Source organism: Mya arenaria, chromosome 11 (assembly GCF_026914265.1).
Source record: "Mya arenaria isolate MELC-2E11 chromosome 11, ASM2691426v1".
Classification (NCBI taxonomy): Eukaryota; Metazoa; Mollusca; class Bivalvia; order Myida; family Myidae; genus Mya; species Mya arenaria.
In genome coordinates, this window is record NC_069132.1 from 39,075,491 (window position 1) to 39,101,919 (window position 26,429).

A 26,429-nucleotide genomic window follows, 5' to 3' on the forward strand; every position below is an offset into this window, starting at 1 on the left:
CATTGATGTAGATCAATTAACCGCCCAACATTCAGAAGCCATGTAAGTATTTCCTTTAACAAAGCAAAGACCAAAGGTCCCCTAGCAGATGAACATGTAATTGATTTACCACTGCTTTTGACCACAGTAATAGGACACATTAATACAACTGTTCCTGCATAATTATGTAGCTAGATGTGGTCCGTGACTACCCCCAGACTTTATTTAACCCTTAATTAACCCGCTAATGATAGTGGTCATTATCTAATTATGTCCAATTTTCATTGTTTATAGACAAGTGAAAACAGCATCAAGGAAATGGTATTTCTTATAATTAAGCCAATTTTGTCAGGTAGAATACCATGCGAGGCTGTAGTAAATCCATTAAGTCATAGTAAATCTGCTTGCCTCTGTTGCATTGCATTTGTATTGAGTGCCACCTTAATGTTATTACTAGAAATTGTAACCATGACAATGGTTTTATATATTGAAATTACCTGAGTTACCACTGTTTAAGTGATTGTTTATTTTTGCTTTACTAGTGTATTAAATCAGCATTATTTGTACACAGCCCGACTGCCGATTGTTTTGTTTAGTAAAGCAAAAATGAATAAGAACTGTGGACTCCTGAAATGAAATGTCTCTATACTTTAACTGCTATGCGCATTGGCCAACCACAGAAAAACCCACATAATAAAACCAATTAATGACTAAATGGAACTTTGGCAGCCATTTATGTCAGTAGCTTTCTAAATAATTACATTACAAAATGTCTGCCGATCCAATTGGAAGAAACATGAGCATAAACACCAAAATCTCATATTGTTTTACCCTCTCAGGATGTTTGGTTGCCAAAAGTGCAACAACAATTATCATTTTTATATCAAACTTCAATTAACCCCTTTTATCTGATATATTTCTACCACATCTCATGGTCCAAATGATGTTAAGACGAATAAATGTCATAAATCATATCGCCAAATACAAGATGTAACAATGACATTTAAGGTTTCATCTGTGTTCTGTAAACTTAAGTGATCTTAATTGGTCTTCTGTCTCAGACAGAAAAAAACTGTATAATGTACAAAAAATATTTATAAAAAAACAAAAACTTTCAAAGGTTAATGATTACAAATGTAGTTGGCAAAAGGATCTGTTGGTGGTCTCGGGACAGTGAAAAGTACCAGTGAAAATTCTGCAAAGCCGAACTTCAGTTAGCATGTTTTTGACAGATCGTCTTGTTTTGGGGATGATTTATAGCATACAACGTTCTGGGTGCCGTAATGAAGCAGGCCATTATTTTTTTTACAAGATTTTACTATTAGACGGGCTAATAATTGTATTAGATTGACTTACGAAGATGTTATTGATATTCATTTATCACAGTAATTAATAAATTAGGTTGATTAATTAAAGGTATGTGTTTATATATATTCTATTCTAAGGCTAATTATGTACTCGAAAAGGAAGAATTCTTATAAAAACCATTCAAACTGCGAAAAGAATCTAAAACAATTGTTCAAGATTTTTTTCATTTTTTTTTTACAAACTAGAATTATAGCGCAAAATTCAATCGTTATATCCTTTAAAGTTCCGTAAAGCAAAAACCTTTGAATAATTCCTTGCAATCGTAAAAATGTACATTTGTACATGAAATTCTCATAGAATTTCGGAGGTCGATGTTTTTGCCTTTTTTCATTCATCATTTTCTCAGTTACAAACAACATTTCTTACACCTGTACTATTTCCTTGGAACATCATTCGTACAACAGTTAACTGCAACGAGGGCTCGGAGAAAAATTTGGAAAACTGATGAGCCGAGGAATGTATTTTGCCGCCTTGTGTCTGTTTTTACAACGAGAGAAAGGAAAATTAGTTTTTGGCAGTGTTGCATAGCGGACAACACTAAATAAATACATGTCGGTGATAAGTTAGTTTTCTGCATACTTACATCAAGTGCTGGAACTTACCTTAAAGAAAACACAAACATTATTTTTTATCGCAATTTGTTCGATACATTCATATGTATTTCAGAAAATGTTTTGTGACATGTATCAGTGTCTTCATTCTATGAGAAAACTGTTATTGTAGTAGATGTAGGTTATTACTGTTGCAAAATAGAAGTTTCGTTGCATAATAGAAGTATCGAATTCAAAATTTTGACTAAGTAATGATTTAATTTCATATTAAACTTTGGTGGTCTCTGAATGACAGGGCCATAAATTGATTTAAGTATGATGAATTATGCAACTTTGTTTGACTCTTTGCCATGCACCGATGTTGCCAAAAAACATTTCGGCACATTTTTCCATCATGAAATTGTATAACTTGTCACAATAATTATTTATTCTTCTGCCATAAAGAAGCAGATTTTTGGCAATTAGTAACACAGTAAGTTTCACACCTGGGCACTGGATTAGATGAAATTGAAACTCTTGGCTTCCCATTGGGAAGCTATTGGGTCATGTGACTTCAAAAAGGAGATTGAAGAGCTACTCTTAAAGCTCTTCACTCTTGGAGGTTCATAAGCTATTCAAAACATTCATATTTAAATTAAAATCTAATTTTTGGCAAAAAATTGTTTTGTTCAACCAATACAAATAATCAGTAACCCAATTTGAATACCTATATAAAATAAAAAAATGCATAATAAAATGCATGATAAGCATTAAGCAGTGGATTAGAAAAAAACATGTGTGTATCAAGGGATAATCAAACAAACTTGTTATATGCAATTACTGTGGGGTTGATATCCAGGAGAGCTGACTTTTACATGGATTCTTCAGATCTTAACATACCAAAAATCATCCATGCTTTTATATCTTTTGATGTAGGCAGACGTTTATACACAATTAAGCATTACTTAGACGTCCGTTTTTACACTTATCTGTGTTTGCTATGTTGTTTGGTAATCTAACGAAATTAATTTCAAACGATACAAACCGTCATGGATAAATATCCAAGGAAAACTTGGTAAAGTTTGGCTGATTTGATTATAAGATGTTTCCTTCAATACCCTTGTTTGGAGTATTTACGTTTCGCGAATTAAAAACCCATTTGCGGGATTATAATCTTATCATTCACTGAATGAACACAGTTTTTGAATCCGTCTTGTATGTTTGCGCTGAAATGCATTTTTTCTCTTGGGTTGTTTTTTTCTTCATCTAAATCTGAATATGACGTAATCGGTGTTTTCAATGGCACAAATTGCTGATTTTTTAATGTTTTGCTCGTTTTTAAAATGTATATACAGTGCACTGTAGGAACAAAATCCTGCAATCATTTATTCTCACTAAAATTCGTTATTTTTTTGAGAAATAGAATTCATTAGAGTTCATTAAGGATTTGGATGAAATATTTCAATTTTCTGATAACTGATTTAGGTTTTAATAGGCAATATATGAGAATAAAATAATGAAAAAAATAACAAAAATATTTTATTTAATTGTTTTTGTATTTTTATATTGAAATGTTCTGGCATTGATTAAGCCATCACTTTGTAGTAGTTTCATCAAGTATCTTATAAAATATTACTCTCTTTCGTATTTGTAAAGTTCTGTTAACTTCAAAATGGCTTTTGATAATCTAACTTAACACATGTGCATCCATTGCTGTACAAATATATCTTCTCACTTTCATTTCTAAAGTTTCGTTTTAATTTCATTACAAAAATTTACACCTCAAAAATGTGATGCGTCACCTGGACTCTCGTGTTAGGGTGACATTTTTCACAAGCGATAAGGTAAAAGTTGAGATTTTCAAACATCAAAGTCTGTCTTCAGTTACAAAATAAACATATTTTGACTGGAAGCAAGAAACGGAGATTTAGCTGCATTCAGATTGTCAATTTTCGTACAGGAGGATGGCTACATTCTGTCGTAACCTCGTCTTATGGCGATTTAACAATTTCGTTTTAAGGTTTCGACATGAGGAGAAATATTATAATTTGATACCTATAATATCATGGCCTATGAAATTGTATGAAGTTTTTGTAATTAAATTATCTCAGTTACATAAAAACTGCCATTAACTTCCATGCTATCAAATGATACATAAAAATATATGAAATTGTTTGATGCTACATAGAAATGATTTTTTTTCGTTTATACAATTTCTATATCAATGTTTACGCTTATATTTACAATCAAGGAACAGTGACCTTTTTGTTTTAGATTCTATAAATTTTACAGCACCATTTGTTTATAATTAAGTGGAAAACAGTGAGCATTGATGATGTATGGAGATTCTAGACAGGTCCCATCTGCTATAGTTTCCACCACATGAATGATTAAATTGTTCTTCCATATTTCTCCCTTGATTGGATTTTAATCTGATGCAGAAAGCACATTTACAGTGTTAATGCACTTCCATTTTATTAGAAAAACATGAACATACTGCACATTGTCAAAGTAATTAGAAATAAGATCTTCAGCAAGAGAGAGGCTAGCTTGTTATGTTGTTCTCACAATTGCAATGAAGGTGCTTATAGCCCCTGCTTCCCTAATTATTGTGATACTATACTGTTTGCAAATGTTTTTTGTAACTTTATATTAACTAAACACTAGAATAATTTGAAGCCACCTGTCCGAGCTAGCCACCTGCCCAATGGCTACTCACTGACCACTTACCTACCATACTGTCCAGTCTTTAGTCTGTTATCATGGGAACCCTATCAAATTAGATGCTTCAGCAGTTTAATGACTTGTTATTTATAACTCTTCCATTATAAGGTTATAAAGTCAGCATTTTATAACTTTAACAACCATGATTTCTTGCCATGGTATCTGTTTATCTAATTGCTTAATCACGTATTTAAAAGATTTTGGTAACTGTATAGTTTTGAAATCTTTCCGCAAAGAGAAATTAATGTCCTGTTTAATTTACTGCCAATGCCGATGCTCCTGTATCTTCAACAAGGAATAAAATGGCAATGAAAATGCAATGAAAGTGGCATGGTGTGTGTGTGTGTGTGCTGAGGGATGTAGAGAATACTTACTCAACAACACCCTGAAATCTGCAACCTACCAAGTTTACCAATCTGCAATGATCCAAGGTCAAAGCAATGTCTTATGCTTGGACAACATGTGGTCAATTGACCAACAAACTCAGACCTTTTGCTCTGACAAGATATGGTCATCTCAGTGACAAACAAACCAAGTATCATACAGGTCTTGTGCTCAGACATGATGTTATCACGACAATGACCAATAAAGTGAAATACAGACGTTTTGCTCTGACAAGATGTGACCAACTGAGTGACCAACAAACCAAGGGACATACAGACTTTTGCTCTGAGATGATGTGGTCATCTGAGTGACCAACAAACCAAGGGACATACAGACTTTTGCTCTGAGATGATGTGGTCATCTGAGTGACCAACAAACCAAGTGACATACAGACCTTTTGCTCTGACAAGATGTGGTCAACTCAGTGACCAACAAACCATTAGTGACATTATAACAGACCTTTTGCTCTGACAAAATGTGATCATCTGAGTGACCACATACCAAGTGACATAAAAACCTTATTCTGGACAAAATGTGGTTTATTTTGTAATCAACAAACAAAGTGACAAACAGACCGTTTGGTCCGTCAAGATATTGTCAACTGAGTGACAAACTTTTTCAGCTGACAAACATTATGACATAAGAATAACTTTCCTTCTTTTTGTAAGGGAGCATCGAGAATATTATGCAGTCAGCGAAATCAATCTTTTGAATCAACAAGCCTAAATTTAACATTTCTTCTGAGATGAAAAAATGGTAACAATCTCCAACCATTAAAATTACTGATTTTGAGCAGGCTTAGCAAACAATTTACAAGTGCAGAGCTTGCGTGCTTTTTTCATCCAATTATAATGCTGAGACTGCTGTTACATGAAAAGGAATGGTAGAAGTAGTTTGGGGTGGGGATGGGGGAAGAGTAAGTAAGAGTAAGTAGGGGGAGGACAATGATGCACGAGTAACATTATTAGAGCCTTTACTTTGAGATGTGCACATGTACATCAAGGCCAGGCCTGAAGAACTCAATTATTTAATAGTTTGACTGATCATTGAGATCAAATATTACCCAGAAGTGAAATTTACATATTTGCTTGCCTGTAGAAAGGAAACCTCCATTTTAGCTGATCGGAAACAGCGGAGAAGGCCTCTTGCATGCGAGGATGCCAACAGTTATTCATCAGCGCGGGTCACTTATCATACAGTGTTTACTCTGAGGTCTCAAATCCCTCACTTGCCCAAAATATGAGTCAATATCTGCCAAGCATAATTTACCATTTGTCACTCTTGGGAACAAACTTGTTTGCACATTTTTTGACGGGGTTAATGAAATCTCTTTTTCTCTTGAACATCCTGTCTTTGATTTTGGATGTCTCCCTTCTCTTTAGTTTTGGTGGAAGGTTTGTGCTTCAAAGTAATAACAAAAGAGCTACCAAAAATGATAGTGTGCTTCCAAAACTGTTGTTTTGCGTTTTTCTGTTTAAAAGGTCTTTTGAATTGTCCCTATTGAAAGGAAGAGATGTCATTCTGTGTAATGTTTCTGCTTCAGGGTAAAAAAGCATGCAAGTTGACTCTTGTTAATGCAAATCTTTTGGTTTCAATATTTCAATAAACTGACCATTGAAAAGAACATATTGGGCATGTCATGACCTGAGACCTGATGTTTTGAAAATGTCATGTCCTTTTGATATTATCAAAAATCAATTATATTTGTAATATTTTCGTGAGGTTTTTAACAAGATACTAATCTTTCACACCAACTATTCTGAAATCAATTTGTATCTTTAATAGTTGAAAAACATAGTATAGATAAAATTTTATCAAAACAAATTAAAGAGTGTGGGAAATTTGAAATAATTTCAGACACATTTGGTGTGAATTTTTTAAACTCAGTTCCCATAATGAGATAAGGGCTGAAGAAATATCGGGTTAAAGAGCAGAATTTGAGCCCAGTTTCAAAGTAAAGACCGCTTTTGAAGATGTCCCTGGTTATCAGGAGGGGAGGGAGGTTTCAGGAACCTTTATCAATGACCCCTAACACCCCTGTCATGGCTGATTCATTTTAAAGAGCTACTGGTGAGGGATAAGTCAGTTTCATCGACAGGACAGGTTTAATAATAATTTGTGCCATAAATTTTGTCGTTCATTCAAAAACATTTAAATATATTTCATATATATAAATTCATAAGTCTCAATCATTGAATTAAACCTAATTCAGTTTGCAGTAAAAATTTATAGCAAATAGAAAACCGAGCTTTATGGCCAAATATATTCAATTTTCAGTGCTATGGACTCAATTATAACAGTAATAAAGGATCAATTTACCTGTGTTTATATTGAAATTGAATATTTTGATGGATAAACATTTTACAAATGTAGAATAATTGCGATTATAATAAGCTATCATTCACTTTGCACCTGTATGCAAAATTTCATGAGTCTGGCTTGTAATCGGTCCATTGAGACGACCTTATACGAACATTTACATTGGCTGTGCTTGCGACTGAGGTGGCTATAATTGGGCCTCCGTATTCCCTGGGTCATCATGAATAATCCTTTATGCAAATACAAGTCTTGTGAATTATTTATTTTTAAAATAAAGTGATATTCTGTTTAAATTATGGCTGTTTGATTAATTAATACAAATATTATTGATATGTTGATTCATAATTTTTCCTCAACATCTAAGCCTTTTTCCGCCTGGTCCTAGATGTAATAATATGAAAGTGATCATTTTGACTGAAATAAATGCTGCATGTTGAGTTGATTAAAAACATAACGTAAAGTAGTTCACTAAGAATAGAAAAACAACACTAGCAACAACTGTGTTCCAAAGCAGAAAAATGTGAGAAATTAGGAAATTTACTGCAACTGTCTGCTATACAATATAGTTTTATATCATGTTATAGGTAAAAGTTACGTGTTTATGAAAAGACAGTTTTGCCACCTGTTAGCTCTCGCAAATAGATATTTTTCAAGATGGAATCCAAGATGGCCACCATAAATAGCCTGTTGTTGATTTGTTTAGTCTTGTCTCCACTCATAATGATGACAAATCAAATGATACAATGTGCATGTTTTTGTGGTATTTCTAATACCAAAAGCCTGATAATCTATGAAAACATGTTTCGGGAACAACACATGCTCAAACCCCTTATTAAAATATGTATGTTAAAAGGTGAAGCTTGGTGAGACTTTCCCTTTTTGCAAACTAAGGACTCCCGCAAAGCCTGTTATACGGCCAGATTACCTCACCAATCCCTCCTAATTTCCCGCCCTGTTCAACAATTGTTATCGAGCCTGCGTTCTGTGCGGCTGTCCCTATTTTTAAGTAACAAGGTAGATTTAAGATGCGTGCCTTCAATTATTTGTGTTCCCAACAAAGGCACTTGTATTTTCATAGAGCATCCAACTATTATAAGGGGTTAACTGGTGTTTAAACTTGAAAATGAACACTTTTCATTGTTAGCCTGTCATGAAATGGCCTCCTACTGGTTTTGAAGGGCTCATAATGGATTCTGCCTTTTTTCAGGATGTGTTGCTTTAATTTGTTTATCGATGTGTTTGTTTGCAAAACCAAGAGATGCACCCCTTAAAATGTGTAAACCCTGAAAAATAACACGGTTTGTGTGCAGTACATTGTTTCGACGTTTTAAACTGCGGAAATGCCAAATAGAAGTTCCAAATCACATTGCATGAAATAATTGAGAAGTATTGGGTAATTTTATATTCCATTAAATCATATTGGCATTTCTAGCGCAAAATCAAATAGTCCTAAAGGGTCTTCAATTACTCAAGCAAATGTTTTATTGAATCTTACGTTTTCTCGATTTTTCTGTCATCCTGATTGTAAGAGCTTCTTTTTAACAGCTCACAAGTGTCGTTAACATATTATGACATCACTTAGGGCTATTGAAAATACATTAAAAATATTTGTCGGAAGTCTCGTATTGACATTTCAGTTGCTGGATTTAGGAACTCCCATTTCTTTTGTTTGTGAATTCCAAAGAAAATGCAGGGAAAAACACTTGATGTCATTTTCTACAAAAGCTTTGTTAATTATGCGTTCAATATTTGTCTGGAGTTCTAGATATTAAATGTGTGATATATAAAATATTTAGCCTTTAGTCTATTTCAATATTATTAAATATGAATATTAAAGACCAAATATGGTTTATATGTCAGTTCACCTTGGGCTGACACTCCCTTGAATTGTCCAAGGAAGTGATATGTGTAAAAGAACGTGTCCAAAACTATTTTCTTTCAAATTTGGTGGGAAGTTCCTCAACCTCCTATATTTTTGTAGCCAATATATTTCCCAAACTTCTGCATCCTCTTTAATACATACATTTTTTGGACTGCTTATTGCTGTGTCAAATTCACCAGTACCATGTCCATGTGAGAGGCTTCAAGAACTTTTTCCTGCTGGGAATCGAATCTGGGACCTCTTGCTTTGGAGATGGACACTCTTCCTCTGAGCCATCCCAACCTCTAAAATATCTTGGATCTATGATGTTTAATCCTGCAGACATAATTTGTACCTTTTAAGGTCCATGTGCCTTTATGGGCATTAGAATTTCATAACTGTGTGTGAACATTCACTTTCTTAGCAGCTCCAGTTAGATCAAGTGTAAATGTTTTGGCATATTGGACCGGAGTCTTCCGAAATAGAACAGTTTTGGGACAGCTCTCATTTGTCATGAAGGCACATTAGTTCCTTGTTTTACCAGTAATTGTTGTCAATATATTTTATTGAACTGTGTTTCTTGCTAGTTGAGTCCTCGGGGGAAACACATGATGGAATTATCTGGAAAAGTTTTATGCTTGGTCTGGCACATTTGACGGGAACAAATCTTGTTATACTGTCATAACTCATGTCATCAGTTCGTAGATGTTCATTTATTTAATTTCATTGATACCAAATGAACTCAAAATATCATTTTGAATTAACATTTAATAAGCATGGCCTTTCACTTGAATTAACAGGATTGAATTCACTGGAAAAAGGGATGATTTGATTTAAATGAAACTTCTTATGCAGAAAATAAATACTCATAAGGTTATGGCAAATTTGCATTTTCCCAATTTTAAAGAAAATTGTCCCAGAGTTTCAAAACAACATCCTGTTACAAATCTGATGATGGAAAACTGAAGCAATATTTAGATCTTGACAGTTACGGTCACTATGGTCAGTGTTGTGTAAACATACAGCATGTTTATATTGTATGGATTACCAATTTGACTGTCAGTCTTCATCTGATGATCTCAGTATTACCAGCCCTTCCTCCAATATTAAAGAGTTTCAGCAAACAGTCCAGGTTGCACAAAGGCTTGTTTCCAGACAGAAAAGCAGCTGTGCGATCTGTCACTCAACTTTGTGCCTACTTAATTGAAAATTCCTAAACAATGTTCCAAACATGTTGTTACTGGGATCATTTCAGATTTCTATCTCATTTCTTGTGGCTGAAATTACTGGTTATTGTTATTGTAACCTCAGAAATCTGTTAAATCCAAAATGATATGCACTTGCTGGGTCTTGCTCTGTCCAATGCATAGTGATTTGTCAAATTTGACTCATTCTGTACCAAAATGACTCAGAAAAATAAGGTTAATAAAGACTATTTCATTCCAAGAAAGTGAAAATGGACAACCTGTTTTGTTTTCTGGCGTCGTTGCCATGACTAAAGTGCAGGAGCTCCTAAGCTTTTCTGGAATATTTGTTCAGCAATTGCACTCCCTTAAAGTAACACTCTTATTCAAAATCAATACATACACATAAATAACAAACATAAATTTTGAGTGATACACCTTCAACTACTTACTAAATAATGCATTTATGGAAAATATTAATTACTATTAACAATATTATAACTGTGTATTTACTAGCTGCAATTGCAAAATATTAAATGATTGGTGATTGCTAAATTATTTAATGCGATCTTCTATCGTCTCATAAGGTAGAAATACCATGTTTTCTGCACCTTTCTGCCATATTAACCTTCATATCCTTCATAAAAACCATTGATTTCGAGATTCTTCGTCTTTTTTTGGCATATTAAAACAAATGTTTTAAGTGTAGTAAGTTTTAGTTGGGAGTAAGAGTGCATCTTTAAATTTTGCAAAGAAGTAAAAATAAATGCTAATACAGCACCAGTGTAAGAGCTGGATACTGTTCTGTGTTATTGTGCCAGGGAATTGCAATAAGTTAAACTGATATTGGAACCCAAAAGTTACTACCATAATATATAGAATTCTTTTGAGACAAAAATGCAAAATACTTTCTTCACCTAAAATATATCAGGAGATATTAAAGAAAGTTGATCAGAAAGTCACTGGGCATTTATCAGCTGTCCAGTCTGGACAATGGTTTGTCAGACCCACAAGTGGCGCAAGTGGTGGGGGCCTTAATAGGAAACAACAGCTAATCAGCGTAATTGGAAGTCCGGGGAAAACATTGGAGACCTTGTCAGACTTCTATATGGAATGCACTTCCATACATGAATTAGCCTGTTGGTGGTAACTCCAGGGACCTTGTTAGCCAAATGTCTAAAATGTCCATTCATTTGTACATGCCAAATTGGGAGAAGGCAAACAATGGGACATGTGTCCCAGGAGACTAGCTGTGGCTGGCTGGCTGTAGTACACAGGACAAGAAGGACTTTTCTAACCAAAATCATTCAGATGGTGTCTAAGAATTGAAGATGCAAGGCAAGTTTGTGAGGTTAAAGTCAGGAGGTATCATTAACATTATATATTTTAATGTCAACATCATCGGTATCGTTGTAGTGCAGAAAAAAATACCCTTGGCCATATTGTTTGAATCCTATTATATACTATTGACTGGAAAACAGACAGCGTTTTTTTAAGTATTAAATATTTTTTAGGTTATCTCTTTAGTAAGACTTAATTTTGGGAAGTATATTTAACTTTTGACCGATTCTTTGGATAGACAGATACACTGTTTTGAACATGAATAAGAACAAATCTATATACAGACATACGCATATAATCACTATTCAGTTTCCAAAACATTCAATTTCAACATTGTAGTTTAAATCTGAAGGAAATTCTTTTTTTGCCATAAATATGTCATAAGGAATAAAGTAACAACTACGGACATGCTCAAATTGAATCAATTTCAGTCCTGGAGCGAAAACAGTAGCAGAACAAATTGGTTCTGGCATCATTGAGGGAAGAAAAGGCTTAAATTTCCGCCAGCAGATATTGGTATGAGGGCTGCTATCAAAGTTGAACTACCAGAGGCCCTTAATTTGGAAACATTCAAGGGGGCACCTTGCTTTGAAACTGTTAGGGGTCATCACAGGTCCCTGGCAGATTTCTAACAAGTGTCAGTCAAGTTCAGGGGGCTGTAGGTTTTTATCTTCGGCCAAAGGTACTGAAGTTAATTGAACCTGAAGGGACATGTGTTAGCAGGGTAGTTTGATTCCAATGGCTAAATGCATGCTGCTGGATTGAGTCTGTGGTTTTATGATTTCACTGTCATATTTTTGTGACCCATGTCCATCAGGTTTAAATGGATGTCCATTTTAACAGCAGATGTCATTCAGAAAATGTTAAAGAAAACAAAGTCAGACCACTGTGGTGGTCAGTGTGAAATTCCATGTACAAAGCATGGTCTTTTTTGCAGTCTTTATCTTTATTTTGGTATAAACAAGTTAGTGGTCACCAAGCTTGACGAGAGGATTCCTCCAGGTTCCACAGATTCCCTCGAGGAGTTATTAAAGACCACATTCTCAATAACATTGTGCTCTTGAGCGTGATAGGATAATGATGTAATATGTTGTTTTACCGTTTCTAACCCTTGAAAGTCTCCAAATTAAGGGTCCCTGGTAGTTCAACTTTGATAGCAGCCCCATACAATCCATGCTGGCTGAAATTGAAGCCTTTTTCTTTTCTCAATGATGCCAGAACAAATTTGTTCTGCTACTGTTTTCGCTTCAGGACTGATAGGATAATGATGTTGTTTCACAGTTGTTGTGAAATTAAGAAGTGAAAAGTAAAGGATGTCCATGTATCAATATTGCTTTACAAGGTGCAAATTGTGTTACTGTTAAAAAAATTATCAAATAATTCCACCCTGTCTGTCACACTCACACTAAACTTTGGACACACACTCCTTCCTCCAGAACCAAAAAAGATCTGGTTTAAATGTGCATAGGGGGTGTAAGAGTCCTCCCTGAAGAAAATGTTGCCTATATTCAGTTTGAAACACTTGACATCAAACCTACAGCACCCCCACCCTTCCTCCCCCTATATATCTGATACTAGTGACAATGCATGCCATAGTTTCTTGGACTGGAGCATTCTGCAAAACCTCACAGTTAATGAATTCATTAAAGTGTGTACATTCTTAACATGATCACATAAATTACAATTTTGATAGCAGCATCACACATGGTTCCAGTTAACTTGGACCCAGTGTGTGGCCAGTTATGAATCCAGTACAGTGGAGGGATGATTTATGAATATAAAATGACCAGACATGAGTGATATGTGCATGGTCCAGCCAGGTCCACCAAAAGATAAATCACTGCACATGCTGGTTTCCCTGCAGAAAACTGTTTTCAGAGAACCATTATCATTAGGAGCTTTAGATAGAGGTGTTTAAAGATGACTTTTATCTTTAATCTTAATGAATTGAAGTTGATAGATGTATGGAAGCTGCATTGCACCTTTTTTGCTTCTAGTTACTGAGCCTAAAGCTTTGTCCAAGTGTTTTCTTTAAGAGTTTGGACAATTATCTGACCAATATTCCTTTGAAGGGATTGTAATGATAAGCCAAAGCACTGCCCAAACACTCAGATTATACTGAAACTTACACAATGTCACAATATCTCTTGGCTTAATAATATCCAAACAGAATGATGTTCCACAAAATTGATGAAAATTGATTCCCCTTGCTTTTAATATTAATGTAAATACATTAGCAAACCTAATGGATGATTCAAATTTGCATGTGAGTTACCATCAGATATGGTGGACAGACCAACCACCCAGCTATTGAGTCTTTGACATGGAGCATAGATCACTCTGTATGGTAACAGCAGGTTTTGAGGTTGCCAAGGTCATGATAGAAATCTTGATTGAACTGGCTTGTCAATCCAGAGAACATGGAAGTCACACTCACATTGTGCTGAATGGGAGATACATATCTTTGTTTGGTCATCTTTCAACCCAGAATCAATCTGATTTTGTCCCATATGCTGGTTTTCTGATGGAAACATGATGACTGACACTTCATTGAACAAAATAGCAAGATAATTATCTATGGCAAATTTGCTACAAGGGGAGGTAATATGCTACTTTAAATTCTCAATTTAATTAGTTTGGGTTAAGAGAAACTAATAAAGAATAATATTTGTTTATTTGTTAAAGATAATTGAATGAAATCTAAACATGCTATTCTTATGTTTTAAGAGTTGGTAAACATGTACTTAGTTAACTTCTGAACCTGTTTCATGGTTAACTTCAATATCTTTGAAAGCAAAAATCTGCCCACTTAAATTTATGGGCTTTTAAATATTTTCTGTGATAAGGACTAGATTTCAAAACTTTGCTTTACAGTTTTAAACACATAAATGTCATATTTTCTTATAAAAATGTACTTAACCCGGAAGCTGAAATCTTTGAATCTGAGCATCAACAGTTGAACATCAAAGCAGTGATGTGAAAAGTGGGATTTACATAACTTGTTGATATCAGAAGCACCATTAATTTTATTGAAGGGAAGTCAATTAAACGCTTATGTGATGGGTGGCAATGCCAGATGTAATCAGCTGGTGTCAAATGATCTCATTTTAAGACTTTGTGAGTACTTTTCTGCAGCAGATTTTATGTGCCATTAAGAGTTGAAATGCATGAAAAACAACTAAATTCTACCATGATGTAGGCTTATATATTCTTGTTAAAGAAATATTTAGCTAACAGTCCATTAATTGTTCAACATTGTCATAATGCAGATCTTTTCATAATTGACTGAATGTCATTTCATTCAAACAATCTGAAGTATTCTTTTACCTCTTAAATAAATTAATAGATCAGTGCAGTCACCAAAACATAATCAATATCTTAATTTACTTCAGTATAGACTCAGCATTTACAAGTTCAACATTGTTTCCCACTTTGTTAGGATGGACAGCAACATGTTCCTTGCCTGGTTTCCTATGATTTATGACCAATAACTATACATTTACTAGTCTTGTCAAGTATTTAGTAGCATTTTGTATGCCCAATATAAAAGATTATCCAGGAGTGAAAGAGAAAAATATATAAATGACCCTTTTTGGTTTCACCTCTTCGATCAAAATTGATTGTTGATTGTTCTTTCACCTTTTCAGACCTTTGATATTGTTGCATATTTCAAAAACAGACTGCTATTTCCCAATCAAAAACAGACTGCTATTTCCCAATCAAAAAGTGACTGCCATTTCTCAATCAAAAAGGGACTGCTATTTCCCAATCAAAAAGGGACTGCTATTTCCCAATCAAAAAGTGACTGCCATTTTTCAATCAAAAAGGGACTGCTATTTCCCAATCAAAAAAGAACTGCTATTTCCCAATCAAAAAGGGACTGCTATTTTAAGGATTTTGATTGTATTTAATGTCTCCAATGGATCTCTGTTCCAGAATGTAGTCTTCCAAATCTTATATAATAATAAATACAATTGTATTGTAACGCATCTATCCTTTAAACTCCTACGCACAGGGTACAGAAGGTAGAAAATTCAGCTCTCTGTATGCTTATCAAATATTGCTCTCTTCGGGACAATTTCTGACCACTGTACGCAAGATGGAATAAAGGGCATACTATAGTGTCCATCAGTGTCGTATCAGGATTGTGAGTGTCAAAGGTCTCTGCAAGCTTCTTTGCCAGATGTCGGGAACCGTACAGGGAATCAGTTGTAAGCTTCCTCCCCCTGGAAAAGTGTTCGGAAACCAATAATGTGATACCTAATAATATGAACATGCAGGATATAAATAAATTTGAATAGGCTGTGTAAGGAAATTCTATCAAGTTTCATACAATCGTATTAAAATCCATCTATCATGGTTGCTATTGTAGTCAATAAAACCCAGGTGATTCTAACAACAAGCAGACTTTTCCAAGGAAATATCTGGAATTTATTGTTCCACAATTTTAATGAAAGCAATATTGCCTATTAACCGGAGTGCTTGTTACATAAAGTGTCAGGTATTCTACAAAGAAATCAAACCATTTTCTCAGAATTACCACTTGGTGTTTAGTGGAGGAGGCAATATATTGTTCTTTGATTTTTCATTGTTGTATTTATGTGCAGGAGGAAATGCATCCATATTGTTCCCTTTGATGTTATATTGCTTTGCTGAGACAATATTAATGTTTATTGTTATTGGTGAATTTGCGTAAATGTCTTCTTGTGTTCTGAAGGATTTCAGTCAATTTTCTTACCCATAATTGCACTGATGTTTTGGAGTATGTAGTGATATATTTAACTATCATATTAATTAATTGAAGTAAATTTTCTTAAAGTCATTTGCTTAATAATTATTAAATCAGTATGCAGAATATTTAATATAAAGTCGTTTTTAATCCAACATGCTACATGAATGATATTGACCCTCTCCTTCCTGCCCCCACCAAGAAATAGTTCAATCTTATGATAATGCCCTTCCACCTAAATGCTACATTTACAGAGCTATATATATCCTAGGAGGTACTTGGTAGATGGATACTATTTCATAGTTGACTTCTAGCTGACTCCCAGTATTTATACAAGATAACAAAATGGATGTTTATGTGCCATAATGGAGGTGAAGATACACAAAATTCCATGATCCCTCAGATAATCATCTTGTAAAAGCAGGATCTTACCACCAACAAGGGGAAGTATGGCTGGGAACATGTCTATTTATTTCAAGCCCTTTGTATGCTTGTTTATTTAACATGCCCATCTAAGGTACCTTCAACTTTCTCATCTTTTCTCTCATGTGAATGCCCACCTGAGTCTCATGTGGAGAAAATTGCTCAATCTCAGGTTTTCGGGAGTCCTTTAATGGCCTAATTTGCATTTTCCATGATTTGTATCATAGTTCTGATGTGATATTTATGTCAATGAGAATGGTTTACACATAAATTCATCTCAAATACTACTCCCGACATTCCATTGTGTCAATGACTCGCCAGTTGTCGTTGGTATTTGGTCAGCATGTGGTCTGACAGGCCTGGAAGAGGAGATAATTCATTGAAGAGTAGAGGCAGTGGAGGTAGATAAGGCATGATCTGTTTTGATTGATTCAGGGGAGATAATTCATTGAAGAGTAGCAGTAGAGGTGGTAGATAAAGCATGGTCTGCTTGATTGATTCATCAGCACTGGTGGTGCCATCATTCTTTGAAAAGTGGCTCTAACTGAGTTTGACCGAAAAAACTTTGGGTGCACATTTCTAAGATAATTGATGGTATTCATCACCAGGTTAATATACTGTGTGCTTCTTTCAGCGAGTGACAATAGTAAAAAGCTTGATTTTATTTTTTTTTGAAAGTTTTCAAAAGTCACTATTTTTAAGAGTGTTTTCCAGGACCAGTGTTCCCCCCTAAACAGATGATTTATTGCTTGTTGCAGCAAAATGACAGTAAATCTTAATTAAGTCAACGTAATTGAATGAAAGGTATCGATAATTAAGGCTTTTAATGAATCATCATGTTCCGTGTAATGATGTCCATTGTGTTGGTCAGTTTGCATTTCAACTGACCCGAGGTCACCCATCAGTTAGGACCAGAACTACTGACCACAGTGTCACAGTGGCCTTTGTCCAGTTTAATCAGTTCGCTGCTGAATCTGTCGGTCTTTACCAGTGGTCAAGCCGGCACAGTTTGGGCGCTGGACACTATTCTGTAATCATATGGTGCCTTGTCATTTCCAATCAAACAGGAAAGCCTTTGCTTGGTGCCAAGTTAAGCCCAGCAGGCCCTATCATGTTTCTTTCAAATCCTTTTGGTTCCTTTGTTAATTATTTTTGGTATTGATACTGATGCACATAAAGCAGTCATATTAAACCTCAGAGAAACCTTCTGTATTTCATATGTGAAAATATTTTTTTATATATTATACTGTTAAATTGAATTCCACATTATTAGTCAATAACATTTTTAAATCAACAAGGTTACATTTTATGGACAGCATAGGAACTGAACCCACTGTTTCAAAATATTGATTGATTTAATGACCACAGAAAATGCTTCGATAAGGTAAAAGGTCATTTCACCATAAACATTTTCTTTGTCAAATAAAAAAGCCACCTGCTGTTTCATGAGCTGTTTTAAATAACAATATACATGTATCAAATGTACCTGCTATAACATTGATTGACTTGGATAATGTTAGGTTAGGTTTTCTTTTGGGGTCAGCCAAGGTTACCCTCTCTGACCTTTCTTATCCTCTGAAGAGCATGTCTCCTCATTGTCTTGGCGATTGTTTTTCAAGGGCCCACTTTAACTGATAGGTAAACTGCGATAAAAGTAGTTCCAGGGTGTATTGCTATAAATTGATACACTTTTGCATGAGTTTGCTTATTTGAAAGGATTATAGGATACTCACTGCTCTCTTATGACCATATTATCAACTAATCTGAGTATAGTGATATAAATATTCTTTTGAAATTAATGACCACCCTTTATGTGAACTCTTAACTTATAAAGGTATTTGTTCTTCTTAAACTGGGAAACATTCTCAACTAATGACACTATTTATGACATCTTTGGTAAGAGTTTAAAGTAAAGACAAGAAAAAGCAAGCATGTCAGAATATTTACCTTGTCTGATTGCTGTTAAGTGACATGGACCACCAAATGACCGTGATTAGTATTAAAGACATAAAACAGTTATTAGTAGCCATTAATGTCAAAAGTTTATTGTTGATAGTTATGAATGATTTACTGCCCATTGATTACCTTATCTTGTTTGTACTCTTTTGAAGAAAATTGGATGGATTTCTCTTTGGCGCCAACTTCTTTAGTGGACAATATGAAATGGCTATTCAAAGGTAAAACTTATCGTGGTGGGCAGTTTTTGTGACAAATTTGACACATCAATTAGCGTTCTATATGGAAGAAAGGCTGTCAATACAAAGCAAGTAAAAGGGTCAATGGAGGGTGGCTAGTTTGATGGACACATGCTAACTTTACTGAATATGGATACAAATCTCCGAGATTATTGTTGGTCAGGTTTCATTTGCTAAATGAACAACAAGTCTTTCACTGTCCATCACTGGTTGCCAACTTATATTTGCTCAATGAAGTGATGGATAAAAGAGTAAACAGTTTGAGTAGTGATTTCATGTATTTTGTTACACTCCTGGAATTGCATGAGACTTTTAAAAGCTTTGAGAAGAATTCAGCTATTAAATGCCAATGCTTGTTTGTTTTTGAAGGCTGCTCAAGGGCATAACTATTAAAATAGTTAAGCCAAAGTTATGGGACTTGGTTCTGATATGCTTACAGCAATTTTGACAACATACAAGGATAATGACGTGACCAAGGTTATGACCATACTTTGACTGCATCTTTTCTTCGAAAAACATTTTTTCAAAAGTTATGAGACTTGCTTCTAATAATTGCTTACAGGGCAACAGCAATTTTGACAATATGCAAGGATAATGACAACCCCAAGGTTATGACCATACTTTGACTGCACCTTTTCTAAGGGAATTTTTTTTGGCAAAGTTTTGGGACTTGCTTCTGATATGTTTACAGGGCAACAGCAATTTTGACAGCATGCGGGGATAATGACAAGACCAAGGTTATGACAATACTTTGACTGCACCTTTTCTTGGATTTTTTTTTCCAAAGTTATGGGACTTGCTTCTGATATGCTTACAGGACAACAGCAATTTTGACAACATGCGGGGATTATGACAAGACCAAGGTTATGACAATACTTTGACTGCATCTTTTCCTTGGAAAAACATTTTTCATTACAGAAGTTTTCACAACCTACAATGGTAATAGGATATGATTTATTTTTAACCACACTTCTCAAGTACAAGAAAAAACAAGGCAAAAAATAACTGAAACCAGTTGGGGAGAAGTGTTGTTGATAAACATGAATGAAGGAGTTTGCAATATAGCCAGATTTACAGCACATTTTTGATGGCCAGAACCTAGTAGAATCTCTGGGATTTATTTTGACATTATTGGCTGTTTCCTGTCATGTTCAAGTGTCAAGCAATGATCATGAATGTCGGGAAGTGATTTCTGATCCAAGTACATATGTTGGCTTGATGTGCCGCACTTCATTTTATCGTTTTGCCACAGCCAAGTTACGTTATTTAAGTAATTTTAGTGTCATTTTGTTACATTGGGGTGTTCATTGTTTTATTAGTTACTTAATATTAATATCATATGGCTTATAATCATGTATAATACAAAGAAGGAAATGTGTACAGTCTAAAAGGCTCGAACTCCCTTGGCTCGATTTACTCATTGGCTCGAACTCCCTTGGCTCGATTTACTCATTGGCTCAAACTCCCTTGGCTCGATTTACTCATTGGCTCGAACTCCCTTGGCTCGATTTACTCATTGGCTCGAACTCCCTTGGCTCGATTTACTCATTGGCTCGAACTTGATCTAAAGGACTGTTTTTTTTCTTCTGGATATAAGAAATCCTGCTTGGCGTGACTTTTCGATGTCCAAGTATTTTTCGCTGTTCTCTTGGAGCTCAAGCCAAATTGGGCTCAACTGTATATGTTTTGGATGATGTGGATTCTGTTTGATGTTAAATGAAGTGCAAGTTGCTATGTTCTATGCTAGGGAGCATCACAATAAGCCCCTCCTCTCCAATTTTGTAATTGAATCCATAAAGCCCTGTTTGATACTGAAAAAAGCGTCTTTACGCAAGATGTTTTTAAAAGTTAACAATATGGAAATTCAGGACTATTTTTTCTTGGAAAATATTTGAAATTAAAAAAAAATGATAATAGATGCAGTAAAACCATCATATCTGTCAGACATGTAAACTGCTGTTTAAATACTTGATATTTAAAATTGGTAATCTTTCTGAAATTTTAACCAAAATTCTGCTTGAATGGTGTCTGAATGTTATATAATAGTAGTCTATTTTTTGCACTCTTTTTGCATGTCAAAATCTTAGAGAACAATGGCAGGGTGCATGATGAAAAATCGTATACAAACAAGTTTGAGAAGAGTTTCATATTAAGTGCTCAAAATTCATGAAATCAAATTAAAAAAACAGCTTGAAACTTATTTGACTTTATGATTGGTTTGTGCTGAAATAAATAAAACCTGTGATAGGTAATTCTAGCCTTGAATTGTCTGTTTAAAATTTGTATGCCTGTCAAATTTGAGATATGCTTACTGGTAAAACTTTTTTTTTTCTAAATTATTAAAGGTATATTAGGATCAAGCCGTATGCGTAATTTCTCTGTTTCTTTAAGAATCTGAAGAGCTCTTTCGTTACCAATAAGTTATTTTCAACAATTACCGTAAGTGCTGCACTGTTTAAAGTCTGTCCGGAGTAGGTTGGAAAGCTTGATAGTTTTTTCTTGACGAAAATGACCTTGGGACCTTGGTGCTTTTTCAACCATTTTTCATACCAAAGAAAAATGAATTTTCTGTTTTTTTCTTAGAAAAGATTTCATCTGGCATTATTTGTACAGAAATGATATTTCTGGTTTAAAATTCAAAATAGAGCTGTTCAGTAACATCTTGTTTTACAGATGTTGGTTATAAACGAAATGTTAAAATATATGTAAATAGAAAATTATGTTCATTCATGTTAATTTTAATTTATTAGCCTTCCTTTACTTTCGAAAATAATTTTATTTACCTATAATCCATAAAATTTGACAGTTGTTTGGTAGCGTACAGTTACAGAATGCTTTACGATCGCGATTCACTCATATTTCACAAAAACGCTCTGCTTTGGTTGTAATCACATTAAATTAGGCAATAAATGACACGTTTTATGGGCAATGAGCAGGCTAGATTTGTTTTATGACATAAAAACTGAAAATTTGCTTTCTATTAAATTCGACACAAGCAAATTTATATGCATAATATTTATTAGTGAATAGCACCACTTTGAAAAGTGTTAAATTTATTGCCAGCAATGAATTGGAGTATCAGTTATACATTTAATTCTGTCAAATTTAGATGCAATGTTTTTTTGACAGTTATATGATTTTAATCCGTTTGGCATCTAAATGTTGCAAAACTTAGTACTGACATGAACATTATCGTGTGTTGATGACGATTTCACTTCTAATGGCATAATTAATTATTGCGTTAACAGCTGCAGCCGTTAAATGCCATCTTAGGAAAAGGTAAAAATAGTAAAGGCACTAAGGCTCGGACGAACAAGGTTAGCTGCTTTGGATATAGTGACAACAGTATACAGTCCAAATCAGATTTAGTGTTTCTGCCCATGTTTCTGCCAATGGGATTGCCATACAAAAACGGATTTGCACAGCTAATGTCTTATTAATAATTTTGAGTAAAGATAAAAAACACTAACTATTATTTACTTATTAATTATGATTAAGAAACAATTTAGCTGAAAAAAATCAGGGATGGAATCATATGAAACATGAAATTTAAAACATGATTATTTGAAATTTAAATAACACTGTGCCAAGTCCAATCCATCTGGCTTAAATATGTTTACAGTTACAGAAAAGATCAGACAAGTGTTGGGCCTCCAAAGTCCCTTCACTCTGTCTAAAATAAGTTTATGATAACAGCAAAAATCTCATAAGTATTGGCCCATCACTCGGGGTAACACATGTTTAGAGTTACTGAAAACATCTGACAAGCATTGGACTCTGAAGTCCCACCACTCTGGCTTACATATTGTTGGAGTTTTGCCCCTTGGTCAAATAGAAAAGTTCTTATGAGCATTCCCAATCGCTTGAGGTGCTGTTGTTATTGACTTTACTATTATCTCAGTAACTTTTTTCTCAAGTTTTATTCTCTAATACTGTGAACAGTATAAACAGTTCTGGTTGATGCTGTCAAGCAAAAAAAATATAAAAAAATTGTCTATCAATCTGATGGGTGGGTTCTGTCAGACAAATATAATAAACACGATGAGTGCAGCAGACAATATGTGTATAACGATATGTTTAGGTATGAGCAGAATTTTCCCCAGAACTCAGAGCACTTGTTTTTGTTTGCAGAATAAACATATTTCCGGGCCCAGGTTAAGCTTAATTACCATGAAAAATAGTATTTTCCTTTTCATAGGGAGATAGGGTATGTCACTTTGGTATATATTTCATTTTGAGAGATAGTGCATGTCAGAGAGCACCGACACTGCTTTTACTGCTCAGGTGTTGCTGTTCGATGTGTTTTTCAGATTGTCTTAAAGATACTTGCTCATGGTTTGTAAAATGCACTCATTTTTTTCTGCACTTCTGGTATCAAAGAGTAAAATAAATAAAAATGAAATGCTTTCTGATGCATTTTCAGGAAAACTCATTTAATGTCCAAAAACATGAGCAAGTCCCTCTAAGAATGAGGACATACCATGAGATCTTGATAATTGTTGGGATAAAACCAAAGCATTGTTAATTTAAACAATAGCTCTTACCAAAACCATTTTTGACGGGAAAACTCAAACTTCAGTGTAACACTTCTTAAATATCAAAATTCTAGTTGATATATATTACTGTATTTTCAATCCTCTTAATAGTCTGTATATTTTATATTTCAGGGATCGACCCTATTGCAATAGTTGAGCTGTACCGAACCCAACAGGAGGACATCGCACTCGGTGCCGATCTTCAGCTGCGATGCGAAATTACGGGAAATCCAGAGCCCTCGTATTACTGGTACCAGAATCAATTCAGGTAAATATATTTTTTTACTAAAATGTTGTTTCTCTATTGCCTATTTTCTTTTTCGTAGCCTAAAGTTTGAACTAATTTATTGTACAATGATATTGAAACACAATTATATTAATCACTGTCGTTGGCACAATGAAACGCGAGAGTGTACTGGTCTTGTGTTGTTGAGGAAACCAGAGTACCCGGAGAAAACCCACTTTTGTCTGGTTTGGTGATCACAAACCAAACTGAGACATATGCACCCAGGCCGGGAATCAAACTGGGCGCCTTTGTGAGAAGGGAGATTGCTAACCACTGCGCTAGACAGACAATTACCATTGCTTTACTAGTAAAGCATTTCTTTGATTGATCAACATAAGGGCTTATCAGCATTCTTATTCATATGCTGTAGGCTATTTTTATAATCATTATATTCCACCCATGAGAACTTGAGAACATGTGTCCACAATTGGGGTTCAAATCTTTCACTTCTTTAGTAAGGTTTAAAATTTAATTGACCCTTTTGCTGCATTTCAGGAAGAATTTCACTGCAAAATTAAAACTTTTAAGGCTTATCTTTAGAAAAAATATGAAAGTAAAGGTATGGAATCTAAATATTATTTTTTTCCGCTAAATTATTACGAGTCAATGAAAGGTTATCGGTAGGGAATGAGAGTTGATAAATTTGAGTTGATAGACACATAACAATTATTCCCAGTGTTATTGGTAATTAAGAACATAACAAAATCATATTCTGGTAAACATCACAAAGTTATGATCATTTCTATGATAATGGTAGTCATCTGGTGCCAAAAGATCTACCCAATATAAGGCTACCGAAAAAATATTCCTCAGATTCAATGGAAAAAAATATAAAGCCAGGAGTCAGATTTGGTAGTTGGTACTAGGTTTCATGCATTTTATTAGCCTCATGGTGTTGTTGTTATCGGAGGTGTTGGTGGTTGTAACGATGATGGCAGCATCTGAGTACACGATATTATACAAAAACCATGACCACAACCGAACCATTTTTCAAGATGTTTTAATGAAACTTGGTACTAATGTTACATCGGACACATTAATATCAAGGCCCAAAACTTTGTCTCTAATAATTGCTCAGTATTCCCCTTGTTTGACTGCAAAAACAACAGATGAGGGTTGTCTTTCACTGCAGCACTCTTGTTCATTTTAGATCATCGCTTAGGCTGTATTTTTGTCCAAAATTCATTAATTACAGCAGTGGGTTTCTGACAGCCATGGGGATGTTAATCCAAAGATGTTTTTCCACTTGCACTTACAGGAATGACTGTGTGTGTTCACCTGTTAGGTAGTAAACTATCCATATCATGGGGCGTCTAATTTTCTATGTCCAGGGGGAGGGGGAGATCTCCAAATATTATCCAAGTATCTTATCATCATAATAGCTTAAGTTTACACCCGACTTTCTGACTTTCCTTCTAGCTAACAGCTAGTTGTTTGATCATCACAGCAATGGTCTGCTTTTCACTATGAATGCTATGGTAGGAAATTCCAATGTATTTTTTAATACTTTTTTCCTCTGCTGATGCTGGTGTTTGTAACAGTATTTACAAAATGATGATTGAAGCACTGTAAGGCCATTTGGGATTAATTTGGAATAATGGATTTCACAATTAAGGGGCATATTGCAGATCAAGCATTTCATGTAAGAGGTAGCTAAAGGCAAACTTAAAGGGCATCTTAGGCGCAGCCCCATTCCCCAGTAACCCCCTAAATATTAATACTTATAGGCTATAAACATTGCAAGGGGAGTATGTGAGTCCTCCCACATGAAAAATTGGCTTATTTAAGCCTAGAATGGTGCATTTTGATAAAATATATATGCATAATCTTCGACCATATTGATATGAAATGTTGACATGGCTTTTTCAATCTTGTGAAATTTTGTATGTCAAAAAAATGCCTGTCGGTCCATTTACAAGACTTGAAATTTGGTTGGCTCAGAAAAGAATTTACCGATGTATTTTTGTGCAGACTGCATGCTTGAATTACATTTATCATACCTATCAATATCTACGGAAGTTTTAAAATCCTCACGCCCATTTAAATGCATTTACGATGTTAATCAAAGATCAAATTGCACTAATTGTTGCTAATCTGATTGCCTGTAAAGAGATGCGTTTGTTGATAAATGGTACGATCTAACCTTCCCCACCTTACCAAAGTGAATTATCATATTATCTGATGACCCTAATTGGAGTAATGGGCTGATTTCATGTGTAACGGCATTAGGTAACAGAAAAATGGCAGGGTTTTTGGTTTCGATTTTGCAATCAAATAAATGGGATGTATTTGGTTTCCATCACAATTTCTTTCACTGTCATGAAGTTTGAAGCTTTAGGCCAAAACAGAGCATGATCTGCACTTAATTTTTCAAGGCGAAATTTAAGAAAGGTTATTACGGCTGATTGGGATAATTGTTTTTCAATAAATGTTTTCATATTGAGCATTTTACGAAGAATATTGTCATAGCCTTGGTGTCGTTGCCTGCGTCGGTGTGCAAAACCTTGTCGTTGCCTGCGTCGGTGTGCAAAACCTTTAACATTGGCCATTACTCAGAATCAATATGCTAAC

The 26,429-nt window shown here is 34.6% G+C and overlaps 1 protein-coding gene across 2 annotated transcripts in view; it reads left to right on the forward strand.

Annotated features, from left to right (window-relative positions):
* Positions 1 to 26,429, forward strand: part of LOC128207922 (inactive tyrosine-protein kinase 7-like) — a 97,307-nt gene that overhangs the window by 17,171 nt on the left and 53,707 nt on the right. For both annotated transcript variants that reach the window (XM_052911115.1, XM_052911116.1), the window contains one exon: positions 23,705 to 23,840. In XM_052911115.1, the coding sequence (XP_052767075.1) occupies positions 23,705 to 23,840 (136 nt within the window). The remainder of the gene's footprint in view (positions 1 to 23,704; positions 23,841 to 26,429) is intronic.